The 17,579-nt window shown below is 46.3% G+C and overlaps 1 protein-coding gene across 7 annotated transcripts in view; it reads left to right on the forward strand.

The window, feature by feature from the left end:
- The window catches only part of LOC113583944 (mediator of RNA polymerase II transcription subunit 13-like), a 63,921-nt gene that overhangs the window by 19,396 nt on the left and 26,946 nt on the right, over nucleotides 1-17,579 (forward strand). For 5 of the 7 annotated variants that reach the window (XM_035526997.2, XM_035526998.2, XM_035526995.2 and 2 more), the window contains exons 3-4: nucleotides 13,413-13,497; nucleotides 13,737-13,820. In XM_035526997.2, the coding sequence (XP_035382890.1) occupies nucleotides 13,413-13,497; nucleotides 13,737-13,820 (169 nt within the window). Of the gene's footprint in view, nucleotides 1-12,339; nucleotides 12,509-13,412; nucleotides 13,498-13,736; nucleotides 13,821-17,579 lie in introns of those variants that run through there. The other 2 variants (XM_035526999.2, XM_081718823.1) reach the window with 2 other exon arrangements.

Consider the following 17,579-nt stretch of genomic DNA (forward strand, 5'->3'; position numbering starts at 1 on the left):
AAGAATGAGTGACCGATACTGATTTGTTTTCAGGGGCTTCCTAATATTCCTGGACAAAGCCAAAAACATTTCCTGTTTATGTCTCTCAGCACCTCCGACATGCAGGAACGCACAGCCATTTAGCACCGTGTTTCATGGTCCAACAATCATACGACTACCCATACAAATGCTTTATTGTCATAACTTGACCGCTGCCATGATATATTTAGAGCATGCATAGATTTTATAACTGGGCTTGTGCTTGTTAATGACCTGGGGTCAGCCAGGGTCATGCTCAAGGAGGGTAAGCAGGGTTAATCTAGGTTAGCTGCCAAACAAACCACTATTTTACACACTTACACACTTGTAGCAGCTGGAGTCAGTCTGGCCGCATTTCTCCCTGCGCTGGTGCAAGAGGGAGGGGTTGCAAAAAACTGATCTCGGATAATTTTTGTTTCGGCTCGGCGAAAGTATCTCGGCCGCCATTTGTTTGCACGGGAAATCAGGACACAGAATGCACTTCCTCATACAGCCCGCTGTCTGGCAACGTCGCAGCAGCACGCCTGGCTCCAGCCTTCAACAATGAAGCGTGAATAACTCCCCGCTCAGTTTATTATTTTTTTTAAAGAGTGATCATCTTTACTTGAAGTCAGGAGTCTTGGTTTTTAATCTATTTGAGTGGACTGTTAAAGTGTGAAATGGATAATAGGCAAGTTTTAGACCCCTAGAATACGAGTAAGCAGTCTTTTATTCTGCGCTCCCATGGTTTGACAGAACCCTAATTGCCTTCCCCTGTTTTGACTTGTATTCCCACAATACAAGAATAGAAAATATAGCACGGAATCAGATTAGCTTTATTGTATTACACAAGCATGTCTTTGCTCAGATGTCGTTCTTCTGGGTGCTCAGCGCTCTTGGGAGTAGTAGGATGGTATCGATCCGATCCTCGCAATCTCATTGATAAAAAGGATTTTGTGTGTGTGTATGAATGTGAGGCTCTCTCTCTTTCTTTTTTAAACGCTTGTTTGAAACGATAGCGCTACCTGTGAAGGCAGTGCCTCCTAAAAACCCCCCGCAAATCAATATGCTCACAAAGTGGCTATCGGAAGGACGCGTAGAGCGGATTAAGCCAACATCAGTCAAGGGTTCAGTGGGCTGAAAAAAACAACTAGGTGCACAATAAGAGAGATAAGATCTCAGCTTGTATAAATTATTCGCTGATTAATCGGAGGCTTAAGGTTTCCGCGACGCTTCGCGGTTAATTGGCACGAGACCTGCGAGACTTGTTCCCCGTTCCCTGCGGTGCTGGTGCGTCGCCGACCGCGATCATCGCTGTGGAACGGACGTGGGTGTTGAACTACGGCCCACTACCACGCTGTGTTGAACAGGCGATCCCGTAAGGTCACTAGCGTGCTAGCTGCTTCTCATGGCCTTCACTGCCAAAGCAGAGAAGTCACCCTAATCAGCTCTTATGCGGAAGTGTGCGAGCTTTCTACCGAGAGGCGGCGAGCGTTGCCACTGTCTGCGTTATCCTAGTCATCTTCCTCATTTACCCCCTACACAATGCTGTTTCTGTCCACGTTGGATGTTGAAACAAGAAGGACATGGTCACACCGGGGCCACCTCACACACTCGCACACGCACGTGGTGATGCCCCGCTCTTCTAGCTGACTCCTGTTGATGGAGGAGGCCTGGCGATTAGAGACTTCTCCTACCAAAGTGTGTGCCACTTTTAAGTTAGTAAATAGTTGTAAATACTGGGCATATTGACAATACAGAATCCCACACACTGCAGTCGAGATGGATCTGTACAGTCTGTAACTCTCCCTTTGAAAGCACTGCTTATCGGCACCATAAATGAACAATGAGAGAACAGCAAAATATCGTGGCATTTGGATATCAGGGAGTGCATCTTTGAATATTTAGCCATAGCACAATGTGTTAGGACGTAGTAATAACGCAATTTTCAAATTTAACAAAAGCAGGTAACAGTTTATGCCGCACGTATAGTAATCTGTCGTCGGATGAAGTGTGTATGTGCGTGTTTTGTGTTTGTGTGTGCGTGGGCGAACGTTACTTCCACTTGTTTTCACATTAATGTTACCTTCACGGGGTGAGAGGGATAGTGAGAGGCAGAGATTCTCAGAGATGTGTGTGCATTGTGAAGTCAGTCCTTCCAGCACCGAGGGCAAAAAGCTGCATAAACAACCCAGAGGATTACCCAGAATCCATAAGATGCCATTGTCCTCGAATGACCCGACGCGCGCCCTGCGCAGAGAGCAGACGAAGCCAGTGTGAAGGAACGTTCTCGGAAAGTTTGCCTGGTTTATGTAGTTTGGCCCGTGTCTGTGAAAAAATTAGTCAGATGGAGAAAATGGTATCTACTATTGAGCAAGGAGACCGTTCATCCGCTGTGTTATTGGTGTGGGTGGGTGTGGGTGTGGGTGTGCATGTGCGTGCCTTCCTGCAAAACACCAACCTTCACTGACTAACGTACAGAGATTTTCTTCCCTCCTACCTTTTGCAGTACAGGTGTGGTGTGTAACCCCCTCCTCCACCTCTGTGTAGGTGGTGGTATCTACAAATGCTTGTGTGTTTTAAAGATGCAGAGATTATTCTGTGCACGGAGGGCAGTGTGTTTCTCCTTCTGCAAACTTTCCCTACAATGTAGAGCCAACAGAGGCTTTGTTGTGCGCGCGTGAGCATGTTCGTGCATTAGCGTACATGCGTGTCTGTATACGTGCATATGTGCATGTGCGCGTGTGTCTCTGCTTGCACACACACGTATGTGCATGCGTGTCTGTGTGCGTGTGTTGTGGGGTGGGGGGGGGTTAAGGGAGGCTCATTTTGGCTGTGTTGAAATGACCCACTCTATGTTCAACCACAGTTGAACAAATGAAGAAATGACAAAATCAGATTGTCAGGTTCCATTTTTGCCAATGCCTGTATCTCCTCCTCTTTTCTGAAGAGGCCTTAAATAAGGTTAGATGCCACATGTAGTGTGTTGGAGTGGTAAATTGCCATTCTCCAAACATTTTAATCTATTTAAAATGACAAAACATTGCTTATAGTATACTTTATAGTATTTCTTGTGACATGTGGCTCAGAAAGCTTAGTGGTGGTACTATATTCGTTTACGTTCTGCTGGTGTTATTAGCGGACACCTCCTGCCGCCTTAAACCTACAGTAATTGATACTTTTAGTGAAACTGCGTGTGATGTCAGTCAGGTTTGATTATGATACTGTTGTGTAATTGTGAAGTCCTTGTCTACTGTTCTTCATGTGGGCTATTAGGGGTGTGTGTGTGTGTGTGTGTGTGTGTGTGTGTGTGTGTGTGTGTGTGTGTGTGTGTGTGTGCGTGCGCAGTGTTGCCTGCAGAAATCATGTCTAGTACAGTCCCTATGTGTCTAGCCACCATACTGCAGGGGGAAAAGTGTCTCTCTCTCTCTCTCTCTCTCTCTCTCTCTCTCTCTCTCTCTCTCTCTCTCTCTCTCTCTCTCTCTCTCTCTCTCTCTCTCTCTCTCTCTCTCTCTCTCTCTCTCTCTCTCTCTCTCTCTCTCTCTCTCTCTCTCTCTCCCCTAGACCAATCCCCAAACAATGTATTAGCTCTTCTCCTGAAGCCATTCACAGAGTCACAGTTACATTACCCAGCCTTTTTAAAAATATTTTTTACAGACGTCTGTGTCGGGGGGGGGGGGGGGGGGGTTATAGTAACTGCTTTACTCACCTTATATAGCTATAATACCAAAATCCTGTTGTATCCCAGACCCTCGGCATTTTGAGAATTAAATCAGCAGGACAGATTCACACAGGTTTACGCTACACTCAGTCGGTACTTCCATCTTCCCTCTTCTTTGTTGTGGCCCTTGCCGTCGCCCTGTGAAGGAACCTCTAGAGTTCCGCCTTACGCAAGCAGACCCAAGCTACTGTTAACCGTGGAGCACAGCACCCGTGCTTGCAGAACACCTGCTCCCCTTTGCGCTTGTTCCTCGGTGTTTCTGATTGGTTAGCAATAAGCTCCGCCTCAGGGTCAACTTGTCGGGGAGGTTAAGGAGCAGATGTGCCCTTTTGCCCTTTGAGCATTGAATAGGACGGAATGTCTGGCCTCTGGGGCGCACCAGGCCAGCTCCACGGTGGCCACTGTGTGTAACCTCACTTCAACCGCCCAGGATTGGTTTTATCTAGAAAGCCCCGACTGGCGAAGGACATCACCCTGGCCACGTTCTAGCCACTTCCGGGCTGCGGGACAGATTTAATTTGACTAATCTGTGGAGTTTCAGATGACGGGACCTTTGGTTACTAGTGCACAGTGGAGAAAAAAAAGACTTTAAAGATTTAAAGAGTGTTCTGTGCCATTTGAAAGAGCAGTGTTCATAAGAGCAGATTATACACACTTGCTTGTTCATTGTAGCACTTGAGCAAGTGTGTGTTTGGGGTCTTGTGATGTACGGAAAAATGCAAAGATATTTTCCTTTGGTTTTGTTGCCGTCATTTTGTAGAAAGTGGTTCAAAGATTTGAAATCTGATGCTTGTGTTGCCTGAACACAAAGCAGCCATAGAACTGGGTCATTACAGGGTGCGCGTGCGTGTGTTCGGGTTTGTGCGCGCGCGCGCGTGTGGGTGTGTGCATGCGTGTGTACATGCTGGCTGATCTGTGCTGAGCTGGAGCAGATAAGTGACTCTCAAATTATGTAACAGTCTTGGATAACTGGTTTTCTAGCCTTTCTGCCCTCTGATTGTCATGACTGGCAGAAGTCCTGTCTGTCTGTCTGTCTGTCTGTCTGTCTGTCTGTCTGTCCTTACTTTCTCTTTCGATAAACACTTGTAGGCTTTTAAACGCACACACACGCACGCGCAAGCATGCAATCACACAGCTGAAATTACAAGTTGACTAAAATAACATTTAAAAAGTCAAATGGTCTGTCAAGTTGTTCACTTAAGTATGTATTAAATAACTACACTTTCAAAAACTACATTACTAATGAATAACTGCATTATTAACACACTTTGGGCTGTAGAACTTTATTAAAACACATGGAAGCACAGTGTAAACTGTGAATTTTAGTTTCTCTCTTTCTCCAAAATAGTAATCCAGTAATTCAGATCGACACACTATGAATTTGAGTACACATAGCTGTAATGCAGCATCAACATCACTTAAAACTTGATGCTTTTGAGGGGACAAAAAAAACCCCCAGATCTAAAACACACTGTGTTTGTAATCTGATTAAAACGTGTTCTAGGATGTAAGGTGACCTGCGGAGCCCTACTGCTGGAGGGCTTAACACCGGCCACGCTTCGAGCCTCTTCTTTAGCTGAACTGCATCTGTTAGTGTGGCTGTGTACTACCGCACCCCTCCCGCGATTCTGCCACCGCCTCGCGCCATCGCGCCGGTCTCCCGTGGGGGGCGACGGCACACAGCCACAGGGGGGTGGGGTTGGGTGGGGGTGCGTTCTCCGAGTCGGGGGAGGGGCTCTGCGAGATGACGTGGCAGGTGAGGGCCGGGTCTTTTTTGATTTTGTTTTCCCCTTCCTTTCGTCTTCTCTGCTTCCTTTCCTCGATGGTCTCGCCCAGGAGGCGGTGGCCTGCGACTCCCGCGCTGAGTGGCAGCACCACGTCCTGAGCGGAAAGGCCGGTGCTGAGACGGGACTGCGCTCCACGCAGGAGCGGTCGGCGCACCCAGCTGTATTTCCGTGTAGCCGTGTCTCGCACGGACGTAACGGTGTTGGCGCCCACCCGCCCAGACACGAAACCCACCATACACCTAAACATAAGATTAGCCTATAGCTTCAGGAGCATGAAAGGCTAATCTCAGATGAAATCTCCACAAATCTGATCTTGTAGGCTAAACAGATCTAGGATTAGGTTTAAGGGCATATATAATACTCAAACTGCACTTTTGTGTGAAAAGGGTACAGGCTGCTGTAATGTGATACCAAAGAGGGGGAGGACGAGAGGGAGAGAGAGTGAGCGAGAGAGAATGGGAGAGAATGAGCGAGAGTGAGTCTCAGGAGCCTCATCTGAGTCACTCCACAAAAACTATGTAACAGCCCTGACTCTCTGTAATTGACTCCAGATTTCGTTTCCCCTCTCTCCTGTGCCTCCTACTTTCTGTCCCTGCCTCTTCCCTAGTTTTGTCAGTTTTTCTGAGAGCTGGGATAGACGGTTTCTGTACCCCACACGTCCACCGTGCAGTAGAACAAAATTAGTTTTCACATTACTTATAAAAATAAGCCTTTTCACAATACGGCGTGGTGTCTATATCCCAGAAACTGCCACGTTGAGCAAATGCAAGCACACTTTCTGACAATTCTATTTGGTGCTGTATTCTTTCACTGGAACGAAAAGCATCTATTCAAATTATGGGCCGAGACCACAGTTTAAAGCATTTGTATACGCAAAATGTGCGCCTAGAATAGCTGTTTAGAAAAATAGATCATTCGCAGGGAAAGCAAAGAATGATTAAAATGTTTTCTGAAAGCCTTAACACGGCGTGCCAACTAAACGGGCCACTCCACTGGTGAAGAGCAGAATCGCCTCTCTTTTCGTTTGCTCGGCGTAGTTATGGCTTCCCCAGCTGGGCTGTACAAGGAGAGTGTCTCAGACTGGCTAGCCAGCTGTGCTAACACATCAAAGCATCTGTCTGCCTCTGCTGAGTTAACCATCTGAAAATGGCAAAACGAAGAAAGCTGATTATTATCTATTTCTAATTTAATTATTTCTAGTAATTTTTAGTAAATCCTAAAAAAAAAGGAAAACTGTGTTATGAAATGTTTTTTCTTCATACCAGTCGCATATCAGTTTTTATAGTAGTTAATAAAACAAGTGTTGCCAAGCCTGTAATGCTTCTTCTGGAGAATCCCACTGTCCCCATACACCACAGGTGACCTCTGAACCCACTAACTACTTGGCTTGGCTTCCTGTCCCTGTAATGCTCTCATGAAGTCTGGCTATATAAAAACCAACATGTGTATTGGAGAGCTCTAATGTCTTGAGGCTCCCAGGCCGGGTCCTGCATCAGTGGGACAGGACCGCAAAGACTAGACCGAGATCTCGCGACCTCTGGCCCACTGATCTGAGAACAACTCACATTGGCTGAGGACCGCGCCCTCCGGGCCACTTAGCACCAATAGTGTTGCCCCGCCCCTTTTTTGGCAGCTCTTCCGGTCCTGTTAGCTGCATCTTCTTCCTGCTCTCCTCCCACGTCTCGCCGCCCTCCTCTCCCGGAACTGGGACAGTGCCGAGCAGGACGGTCCTCTCCTGCCAAAGCTCCGACTTGGGGATTACGGGTGCAGCCTGCGGACACCGCGTCACCGGAGCGGGCGGTGCGGAACCTTCCGGGAGCCTGTAGGGGCAGGGCAGGTGGGGTAGGGGCGGAGTAGGAAGATGGCAGGAATGGGCGCCGCCCTGCTCCCGCAGCCAGGAAGAACAGATGCTGGCAGGAGTGGCTGCTTGCCTGTTCCTGTGCAGGGGGAGGAGGGGATAAATGGAGAGAGAGAGAGGGAGAGGGAGATGGAGAGAGGGAGAGGGAGAGAGAGAGAGAGAGAGACACACAGAGGCTGGTGGGGGAGGGGGACGTTCAGTCAATTACTCAAAGAGGGAGCCACTCTCTCTGTTCCCCTCCTGCTCGGGCAAGATGGAGGGGGATCTAGGGTGGCCTTTGGCCTCTGTAGCACCGCCCCCTTACCCCGAAACCATGTGAGGACCACAGGCAATGCTCAGAACAGAACAGCCATCTGGAATCGAGCGTCACTGTAACTCGGTCGCACGTATGCTTCGAGGGGCCCGATGCTAAATTAGCCCGCGCTGGTTCTGAGTGATCCTGATTATGCAGTGTGCTCCAAGACAGACGGAGACTGGCAGAGAGAAATTGAGAGCTAGACAAACAGAGAGCCTGATGGACAGTTAGAATGGGGGGTGGCGGGGGGGTGCAGTACAATCCACTTCTTCAGATGTGTATGTGTGGGGGCTGGAGTGTGCGGGGTAGAGGTGGGGGGATCCCGAGGAGCCGGGCTCCTCAACCGTCCGTTCATTCCCGTTGGAAATGAAAAGGGCTGAGTGCTGGATTCACCCGGCCGGGCACACACAGTTACTGCTGGGCTCGTGCCAGTTCTCTGAACCCCCCCCCCCCCCCCCCCCCTCCACACACACACACACACACACACACACACACACCCTCTGCCACAGCACCGGGGCTGTGTGTGATTGTTTTAGCTGGTTTAGGGCCTGTTGCTGGCAGGCTCTCTCTTTAATGGCTAATGGATCGTAGGCCCAGGGCGATAGGTGAGCTAGGGCGATCTGCTGGCTAGCGCCCGCCAGCTGTACAGGCCTCTACCAGAGACTGGGGCCCCGCTGACTGCACACCAGAGAGGCAGCTTGGGTCCAGAGACAGAAAGTCATCTGCCAACACTGCAGTCATGTGTAGCAGTATTCTGGACAGGCTTTTAAAAGATATTTTCCTCATAACCTGAAGAAGAGGAATTATTATTATTATTATTATAACAACAATATAAAAACAATAAGAATAACAATTATAATTGTTGTTACTGTATTTGACAATCACCATTTAAAATGTAGCATCATATATACAGTGCGAATACGATGGAAGCACCTATAATCGAAAACAAAAGGAAATGTTACGTTATAACTTTTGCCTTTTTTTCCATTTCTAAAGCCTAAGTTGTGGTCATAGTTGTAGCTGTTGTTGTAGTTGTAGGCCCAAGTCATATTTCCAGCCCTGCTGAGTGTTTACAAAATGTTTTTACCACATAAATGCAACGCGTGTCAGACTCTTTCGGAAAGGGTTTCTAACCTACATCTGTGACCAAGTATCTGACCATAACAGGAAATGTGCTTATCTGTTTTCCTAGCTCATGTCAGTTCTCAACAGAAGTTACTGTACCTGTTTCCTGCTGAGTGCACAGCCTCTCTTTAAAATGTCTGCTTTGCACTTGAAGAAACATTTATGCACATTCGCTGTTTGCTCCTTTTTGCTTTTTGGGAGATGATGTGTTTTGCACCTGCCCCAAGTGCTTCTCTCCACTATACGTTGTGTTTGAGGTACACTTTGCAGCTAGGGTGTGTGTGTGTGTGTGTGAGTGTGTGTGCGTGAGTGCGTGTGCGTGAGTGCGTGTGCGTGAGTGCGTGTGTGTGTGCGTGAGTGTGTGTGGAAAAGTCTGCACTTGAGTTCTAGCTACCTCTCCCTCTCTCTCTCTCTCTCTCTCTCTCTCTCTCTCTCTCTCTCTCTCTCTCTCTCTCTCTCTCTCCCCCCCCCCCCTTCTGTCATGGCCGCCACGGGCCTTCGGTTAGCTAGAGTTCTGCCCCGTAGTGGATGGAGAGAAAGGCTGGTCTGGCTTGGTTTGGGTCTGTCATAAATGAGTACTTGGAAGTTGCAGCTGTTCACTCATTCAGCTGTTTGCTGCGAGCTGGCAAGCAGTCCGTTATGCAAAAATCTTTGCTGGTTACAGAACCCGTCAGAACGGTCGAGGGACTGGTTTCACACTGATCGGGTTGATAACAATGTATGCACTTATGCTGCAAATGCGTATCCTAAGCGAGCACGAAAATAAATAAGAAAAAAAAAAATTCAGCTAGCCTCATCAGCAACACCATGCTGGAAGTCACAAGCCCCTACGGTGAAGAGATATAGTTACAGAAAACAAACAGCAGTGTGTGTGTGTGTGTGTGTGTGTGTGTGTGTGTGTGTGTGTGTGTGTGTGTGTGTGTGTGTGAGAGAGCTCCATCAGTCCCTGCCTGATCAGTGCGAGACTGTCGCTCTGTCTACCTGTCTGATTCTGGACACGCGCACACACACACACACACACACACACACGCGTGTGCATTCAAGATCAGTGCCTGCTTTTTAAAAGCTTGTTGGGACAGTGTGGTGTTCCACATTTACTAAAAGACAGGCTATTAAAGCTGCCCACTGGAACAGTATTAGTGGCACCCAAGAGAAAGTCTGTTAGTTAATTGAAACTATAACACATATAGTTTGATATTGTTTGTCATCGCACTTATCGTTGTCTGAGCTTATATTTGTATCAGCATTGATCCCTGTAATTCAACAGTTTTCCAGTTCAACAGTATCAACCTACTGTACAGCTTAGGATGTATTCTATGAGTACATGACAAAGCACTTTTGTAAGTCGCTCTGGGTAAGAGTGTCTGCCAAATGCCATAAATGTAGTTACACACCAATCAAAAGTACAAACATAAAGATCAGTCCTTTTGCATGTCCATGCAGGTTCTGCAAACAGACAAAGAGGGATAGCTGCAAGTCCTTAATATTTTTTCACTTTTACAAAACAGCACAACAACCTTTGAGCAAGCATGAGCCTCTAAACCACCAAATAAAACTATTCACTGAACAGATCCCCTATAAATCTCCAACCAAACTTGGGGAATGTGTGTAACGTGTTTTCAATCATATGTTATCACTGTGTCAGATGTAGTGTGCACACAGGCAAGGGCACCTCATCTCAAGCATATCATTAACAACTTTCCACCCTTTCCAACAATTTTGCACACTTTGACCAAAACATGCGCACACCCACGCACGCTCGTGCTAAAGTTGCAGTTTAATGAAGAAGTGAAACCGTTGCAACCTCATGGTTTGTCGTGGGGCCCTTCTCTGTGTTAGTCGCTGTCATGGGGCCCTTCTCCATGGGGCCCTTCTCCGCACTACCCACTCACTAGCTTGCTGCACTGCCGCACTTGGGCCACTTCCGCGGCAACCATGCATCCGCTTCGATGTGTGACACAAACTCTCCATCGTATGGCAGTGTGTGAAGAGCTGGTCAGTTTTAGTAGCGTAACAGTGGTGCAGAATCAGGTATCATTGGTACCTTATGCCTGATTGATACCTTATCGATACCTTACCTTAAACACCCATGGTGTGTGTGTGTGTGTGTGTGTGTGTGTGTGTGTGTGTGTGTGTGTGTGTGTGTGTGTGTGTGTGTGTGTGTGTGTGTGTGTGTGTCTTTAAATGCTTTTGTTTGGACAAATGGGAAAGTTTTAAAAGGTTACTAAAAGGCTTTTTTTTATACTACACAAGCCAAAATGTTTTCTTTTGCTTACTGAGGTTTGTAACTGACAATGTTTTGCTTTACAGGTCTTGGTCAAACAACCCCGGCACCCGGCAGATCCTGTAACAGAAAAGTGGCATGTCTCTATATATCTAATAGGGGCAGATTATGCAAATGATATGCATTGTAGGACACTGAAGTAATGTATGTTAATGAATGGAGGAACTGTAAGATAAAGTAGTTTATGTTTATATGTCATGTCTGTCTGTCATGTCTGTCTTATGTTCTGTTTTCAATTTAATAAATTTTATCAGTAGAACAAGCTCACATGAAGTTAAAAAAAAGGACAAAAAAATCATAACTATATAGCAATTTTATCTTACCTAGATTTTATCCTTCAATGCTTCATAGTTGTTTGAACTTACTGGCTTCAGATATCAAGAATTTAAAAAATGCAGCATAAAATAACTTATTCTGCGAACATGACACTTGCTAAAAATCTTTTACATTATGTAGAAGTATTAGATCATGTTTGATGCCTCTAACTCCACTGCTCTTATGAACAAGTGTGCCTTTCAGAGATCTGCGTGGAGTATATCTAATATTACTCGCTGGTGGAACTGTTTACATGTCTGTAGTGTACGTTGTTTGCAGAGTTCTGTTACCATGTGCTTAAGCTAAGCTTAGCCTTATTAGCTAGCTTGATGGTGTGCTTGTGATTTCAGTGTCTTTGCACCACACAGTGAGTTGAATTATTCTACTATGTTATTAGAATAATAACAGATTATTATGGTAGAAAGGCTTTTAAAAAGAGTGAAAAGTTCTTGAGTCGAGGCTTCAGTAAGGGAAGGATGCCCCCGAGACTGAGTACTTCGTGACACAAGGGGGTGTGTGAGTGTGTGTGTGTGTGTGTGTGTGTGTGTGTGTGTGTGTGTGTGTGTGTGTGTGTGTGTAAAAGAGAAAGGCTTGGTATTCCGAACATGTGCACTGCTCCCCCCACCCCGCTCCACCCCCGTCTGTGAAATATCGGCAGTGCGGCCTGAAGCTAAAGAGAGAGACGGGAAGAGAACGAGAGACGAGGAAAGAGGGAGAGAGAGCGAAGGAGAGGGGAGGGGGCTAGAAAAAGAAATGAGAGAGAGGAAGCAGAGATCATATTAAAATATACTGTAGAGAGATAGAGAGAGAGAGAGAGAGAGAGAGAGAGAGAGAGAGAGAGAGAGAGAGAGAGAGAGAGAGAGAGAGAGAGAGAGAGAGAGAGAGAGGGGAGGGGTGAAGAAGAGGGAGGCGCTGGGAGTGTTGGAAGCAGTAGAGCGGCGGAGGGGGGTGGGCGGAGGGGGGAAATAGAATGTTGAGGATCTGTGTGTTCTCACCGGCCGTGTTGCTATGGTTACGGGGGAATTCTGGCGAGTAAGGAAATTTCATTCACCCTGCCATGGAAAAAAAGGAGGGAAATATCAACAAACCAGAAGAACATGACAACTCCAGAGCCATCTTCAGAGAGGTGCGCGTGACGCACCCCTCCCCCACCCTCTGTCTGTCTGTCTGTCTGTCTGTCCGTGTGTGTCTGTCTGCTTTTGTGTGTTTTTATGTATTGATGCTTAAATGCCAGACGCTCAGTGAAACTGTTATTTACTCGTTGTTTTAATATGCTAATCTTGCTATATTTGTGTGGACCCTAGCGTGTGCGCCGGTGTTTGTGCTTGTTTGCCTGCCTGCGGCTGTCAGGTTGATGCCTCCCTTTAAGCAAACGGAGCGCCTCCACCTCCGACCCCACCCTTGGCCCCTCCCGCGTACTGGGGCGAGCCATAGGCTAGCCGGCGAAACGCCCTCCAGGTTCAGGCTGGGGGGGAAAACCGTGCCTCACCTCGTCCGTGCCAATAGTGGGTACTTCTAGTGTTGCTGGTGACAGGGCGCTAAGCGCTAGCGTCCTGGCGACTGCGCTGCTAAGCGCGGGTGTCAACAGCGTGGAGAGGCTGGCTCCTCTGAGCCTGTGAACGTGGATGAACCAACATGCCTGTCTCTTCCATTACGAGTGCCTGTGTGTATGTTCTTTTGATATGCCTTTGCTAAGGGTAAACACACACACACACGCGCGTGCGCGTGTATATATGTGTGTGTATGTTTGGTGTTTTAGTGGAAGCTCAAGGTCCCACCTCGTGTTTGTTTGTGGTTCAAGTTCAATGACGAGCTTTTTTTCAACCCTTTTAAATTGGGCTTGCATGTGAGAGAGAGAGAGAGAAATTCTTTGATTAGGCCTGCCAGATCCTTTTAATAGCTTTTGTGTACGTGTGTGTGTGTGTGTGTGTGTGTGCGTGCGTGCGTGCAGATTTGTCTCTTAACTCCCAGGAATGTGAGTTTAGGTATAGAGACAGAAATGATTTGTGCGTATGTGTTTCTGTTTGCAGTGGTGGAGGAGGGACTATGGGAATGCGGACTCTCCTATGAGTGCAGGACACTCCTCTTCAAGGCCATTCACAACTTACTGGAAAGGTACAGTTTAAAAGCAAACTACACTTCCCATCAATCCCTTCGAGACCTGAGATGCCAAAGGTCATGATTCACCTTTAACTGCATAAGGTTCCCATAATTTACTGTATCCTCATAGACCAGTTGAGCACAGTATCTGCCAAATGAATCTTCCCACACCCTGTGAGTCATTTATAAACTGTTTTGCATTTATCATGAAACACCCTTTGTGATGTAAAATATCTGTTGTGGGTTGTTTCCAGATGCCTAATGGACAAGGACTTTGTGCGTATCGGAAAGTGGTTTGTCAAGCCATACGAGCTCGAGGAGAAGCACCACGGCACCAGGTAAGTCCCCAGCCACTTCTCCGATTATCCAGGCAAGCTCCACCTAGAATTCTGTCCTGGCAAGCTCCGCCCCCCAACACCCCAGAGTATATAATGGGTGGGGACTGTTTGTGCAACTGACGGCCTCTTAAACAGCGCCAGGGTGTCGGGGAGCTTCGCACAGCGTGTCGGCAGTTTCCGGAATGTTCTGTCATTGTCCTCCAACCTGCACGGTGGCAGGTTTTGCAGGGGTTGGATGATGGGGGGGTGGGTTGGATTTTGCACGTGAGGACGAGGGTGCCAGACGACCCGGGTGTGTGAGAGCGCGAGAGCGTGGCGACGCACGAGGTGTGAGTGCGTGTGTGCGTGTTTGTGTGAGAGAGCAGATTGATGCTGGAAAAGAGATAATGGGGTCAAATTTGTAGGCTGTCAGTCCATTTCAGCTGAGTGCGTGTGGCTCGTGTCAGACGTTGACAGCTGTTGGTTTGTTGGGGCTGTTGCAAGAGAGGCTTTTTTTGCACCGCACATAGCTATACTTCATACAATTTGTTCTCATTTCTTGGTTTTGGTGGGGGAACCTCAGTTATCTTTAGTGCTGTGTGGAAACAAATTTAGCAATTTATTAAACCAGATTGGGGTGGTGGTGAGTTAAAGACATGTAGAAACAAAATGAGAGAAAGCAAAGGTTTGGTTTTTCCTGAAGTTAACTGAGCTCGTCACACTCGACATCGAAGCTTGTGAAAAAGGAAGCAGTTTTATGTAGAGTAGGACTGAATTATGGTGTGTAAATAAGTACTTTATGCATAGTAGGACTGAATTATGGTGTGTAAATAAGTACTTTATGTAGAGTAGGACTGAATTATGGTGTGTACTATGTATTTTATGTAGAGTAGGACTGAAGTATGGTGTGTGCTATGTATTTTATGTAGAGTAGGACTGAATTATGGTGTGTATTATGGTGTGTACTACGTATTTTATGTAGATTAGGACAAAATTATGGTGTGTAATAAGTACTTTATGCATAGTAGGACTGAATTATGGTGTGTAATGAGTACGTTATGCATAGTAGGACTGAATTATGGTGTGTAATGAATACTTTATGCATAGTAGGACTGAATTATGGTGTGTACTATGTATTTTATGTAGAGTAGGACTGAATTATGGTGTGTATTATGGTGTGTACTACGTACTTTATGTAGAGTAGGACTGAACTGTGGTGTGTAATAAGTACTTTATGTAGAGTAGGACTGAATTATGGTGTGTAATAAGTACTTTATGTACAGTAGGACTGAATTATGGTGTGTATTATGGTGTGTACTACGTACTTTATGTAGAGTAGGACTGAATTATGGTGTGTACTATGTATTTTACGTAGAGTAGGACTGAATTATGGTGTGTATTATGGTGTGTACTACGTACTTTATGTAGAGTAGGACTGAATTATGGTGTGTACTATGTATTTTATGTAGAGTAGGACTGAATTATGGTGTGTATTATGGTGTGTACTACGTACTTTATGTAGAGTAGGACTGAATTATGGTGTGTAATAAGTACTTTATGTAGAGTAGGACTGAATTATGGTGTGTAATAAGTACTTTATGTACTAACTAAAGTTCTTCACGAGGATAATTCTGCTCAATAATGCATGTATGACAGGTTTAGAGTTTATATATGTTGCGAAATGTGAAAAATGGAGTGGAGATAAGGAGGAGGAGGACAAGCGGCTAGAAGTGAGGAAGGCTACGAGTTAGGAGTATGTGCTGAGAGATCCTGTGTTTATCTGGCTTGACAGCATATCAGAGGAGGTGTACCCACAAACACGCACTATCTCTCCCTCTCTCTCTGCCTCTCTATCTCCCTCTAACCTTCTGTTATCTCTTGACCCCCCCCCCCCCACTTGACTCCCCTTAGAACAATGAGGAGACATGTTTTCCCTCAAGAGAGAAGGGCTAGCAGCCTGTGTTTGCACATTACATTTTACATTCAGTGTGTGTGTGCGTGCACACAATGCTACAAATGGCACCGATCTGATACTACATTTCGGAATCGTGTCGATGTCAGGAGAAAATGCTGGATCAGATGTCAGGAGAAAAAAAACTGAAGGAAACCGATCCGATACCGTTACCGATCCAGCCTGAAAATGCACTATATGGGCAAAAGTATTGGGATGCCTGCACATTACACGTACAAATCCATAAGCATTAATATGAAGGCTTTCTACAGGATTTTGGAGTGTGTCTGTGGAAATGTTTGCTAATTCATCCAGAAGAGCGTTTGCGAGGTCAGACACTGATGTTGGACGAGAGGGTCTGGCTCCCAATCTCCATTCTAGTTCCTCCCAAAGGTGTTTGATGAGGTTCAGGTCAGAGCTCTGTCTGGGCCAGTCGAGTTCTTCCACACCACCAGTGCTTTGTACACTTGGACACATGCTGGAAAAGAAGAGGACCTTCCCCAAACTATTCCCAAAGAGTTGGAAGCACACATTTGTCCAAAATGTCTTGGTATACTGAAGCTTTAAGATTTCCCTTCACAAGAACTAAGGGGTCTAGTCCAACCCCGGAAAAACAATCCCATAGCATTATCCTTCCTCCACCAAACATTGGAACATTGCAGTCAGGCAGGTAATGTCCTGGCATTCAGCAAAGCCAGACTTGCCCATCAGACTGGCAGATAGAGAAGCGTGATTTGTCACTCTACAGAACACGTTTCCACTGCTCCAGAGGCCAGTGGCAGAGGTGTGCTTTACACCTCTCTGTGACGCTCAGTGTTGTGCTTGGTGATGTAAGGCTTACAGCTGTTCGGCCATGGAAACCCCTGCCATGAATTTCCCAGTGCACAGTGTTTGTGCTGATGTTAATGCCAGAGGTGTGTTGGAACTCTGCAGTTATTGGCCAGTTTCACACCAACGTTGGCGACTTTTATGCGACATTTCCGCACTATGCCTGTCAGCACTCGGCGACCCTGCTCAATAACTTTGCGTGTTCTCGCTTTGTGGCCGAGTTGCTGTGGTTCCTAAACACTTACACTTTTCAATAATACCACTCACGGTTGGGCGTTGAATATTGAGGAGGAAAGAAACTGACTTGTTGCAACAGTGGCGTCACATTACAGTACCAGCGAGACCTTTAGAATGACCCATTCTTTCATAAATGTTTGTAAAGGCAGACTGCATGGCTATGTGCTTGGTTTTGCTATGGCAATGGAACTGAATAAACCACCTGAATTCAGTGATTAAGTGTATCACTGCAGGTGATGTGAGACCAGCCAGGTTAGTTTGAGTAGTTCACATGATGGAGCTTGAGCACAGTTTATACACAGCTGTAAGGATTAACTGTACAGTTTTCTTCACAATAACGATAACAACCATTATGCTCAAATGCAAATATGTATGCACTCACACAGGAATGATGACAGCATTGCTGTTATGTTTGGGGGGGGGGGTTGGTTATCTGTCTTCTATTGAGAACATTTAAACGAGACGAAATAGCGTCTTAGCGCTGTTCACCGCCACAGATCCGTGACCAACACTGATTTATTTATTAAGCTGTTCTTTAAAAAAACAAACGAACAATGTTGTTTCTAGTTTGGCGGTGAAGTAAAAACAGTTCAGAGGTGGGTAAAGGAGAAACCTGACAGAGCCAGAGAGAACAGCCCAACAAGGGAAGTGCACCGGATTCATGAAGTCCATTACTATATGGCTGTAATATATTCAGCCTGCTGAGTATTAAGGTGGAACATTTGAATAAGACGTTAGAGAATAAGCTAATTTAAGCTCTGTCC

The sequence above is a fragment of the Electrophorus electricus genome, chromosome 8, assembly GCF_041902795.1.
Source record: "Electrophorus electricus isolate QZ-2024a chromosome 8, ASM4190279v1, whole genome shotgun sequence".
NCBI classification, from domain to species: domain Eukaryota; kingdom Metazoa; phylum Chordata; class Actinopteri; order Gymnotiformes; family Gymnotidae; genus Electrophorus; species Electrophorus electricus.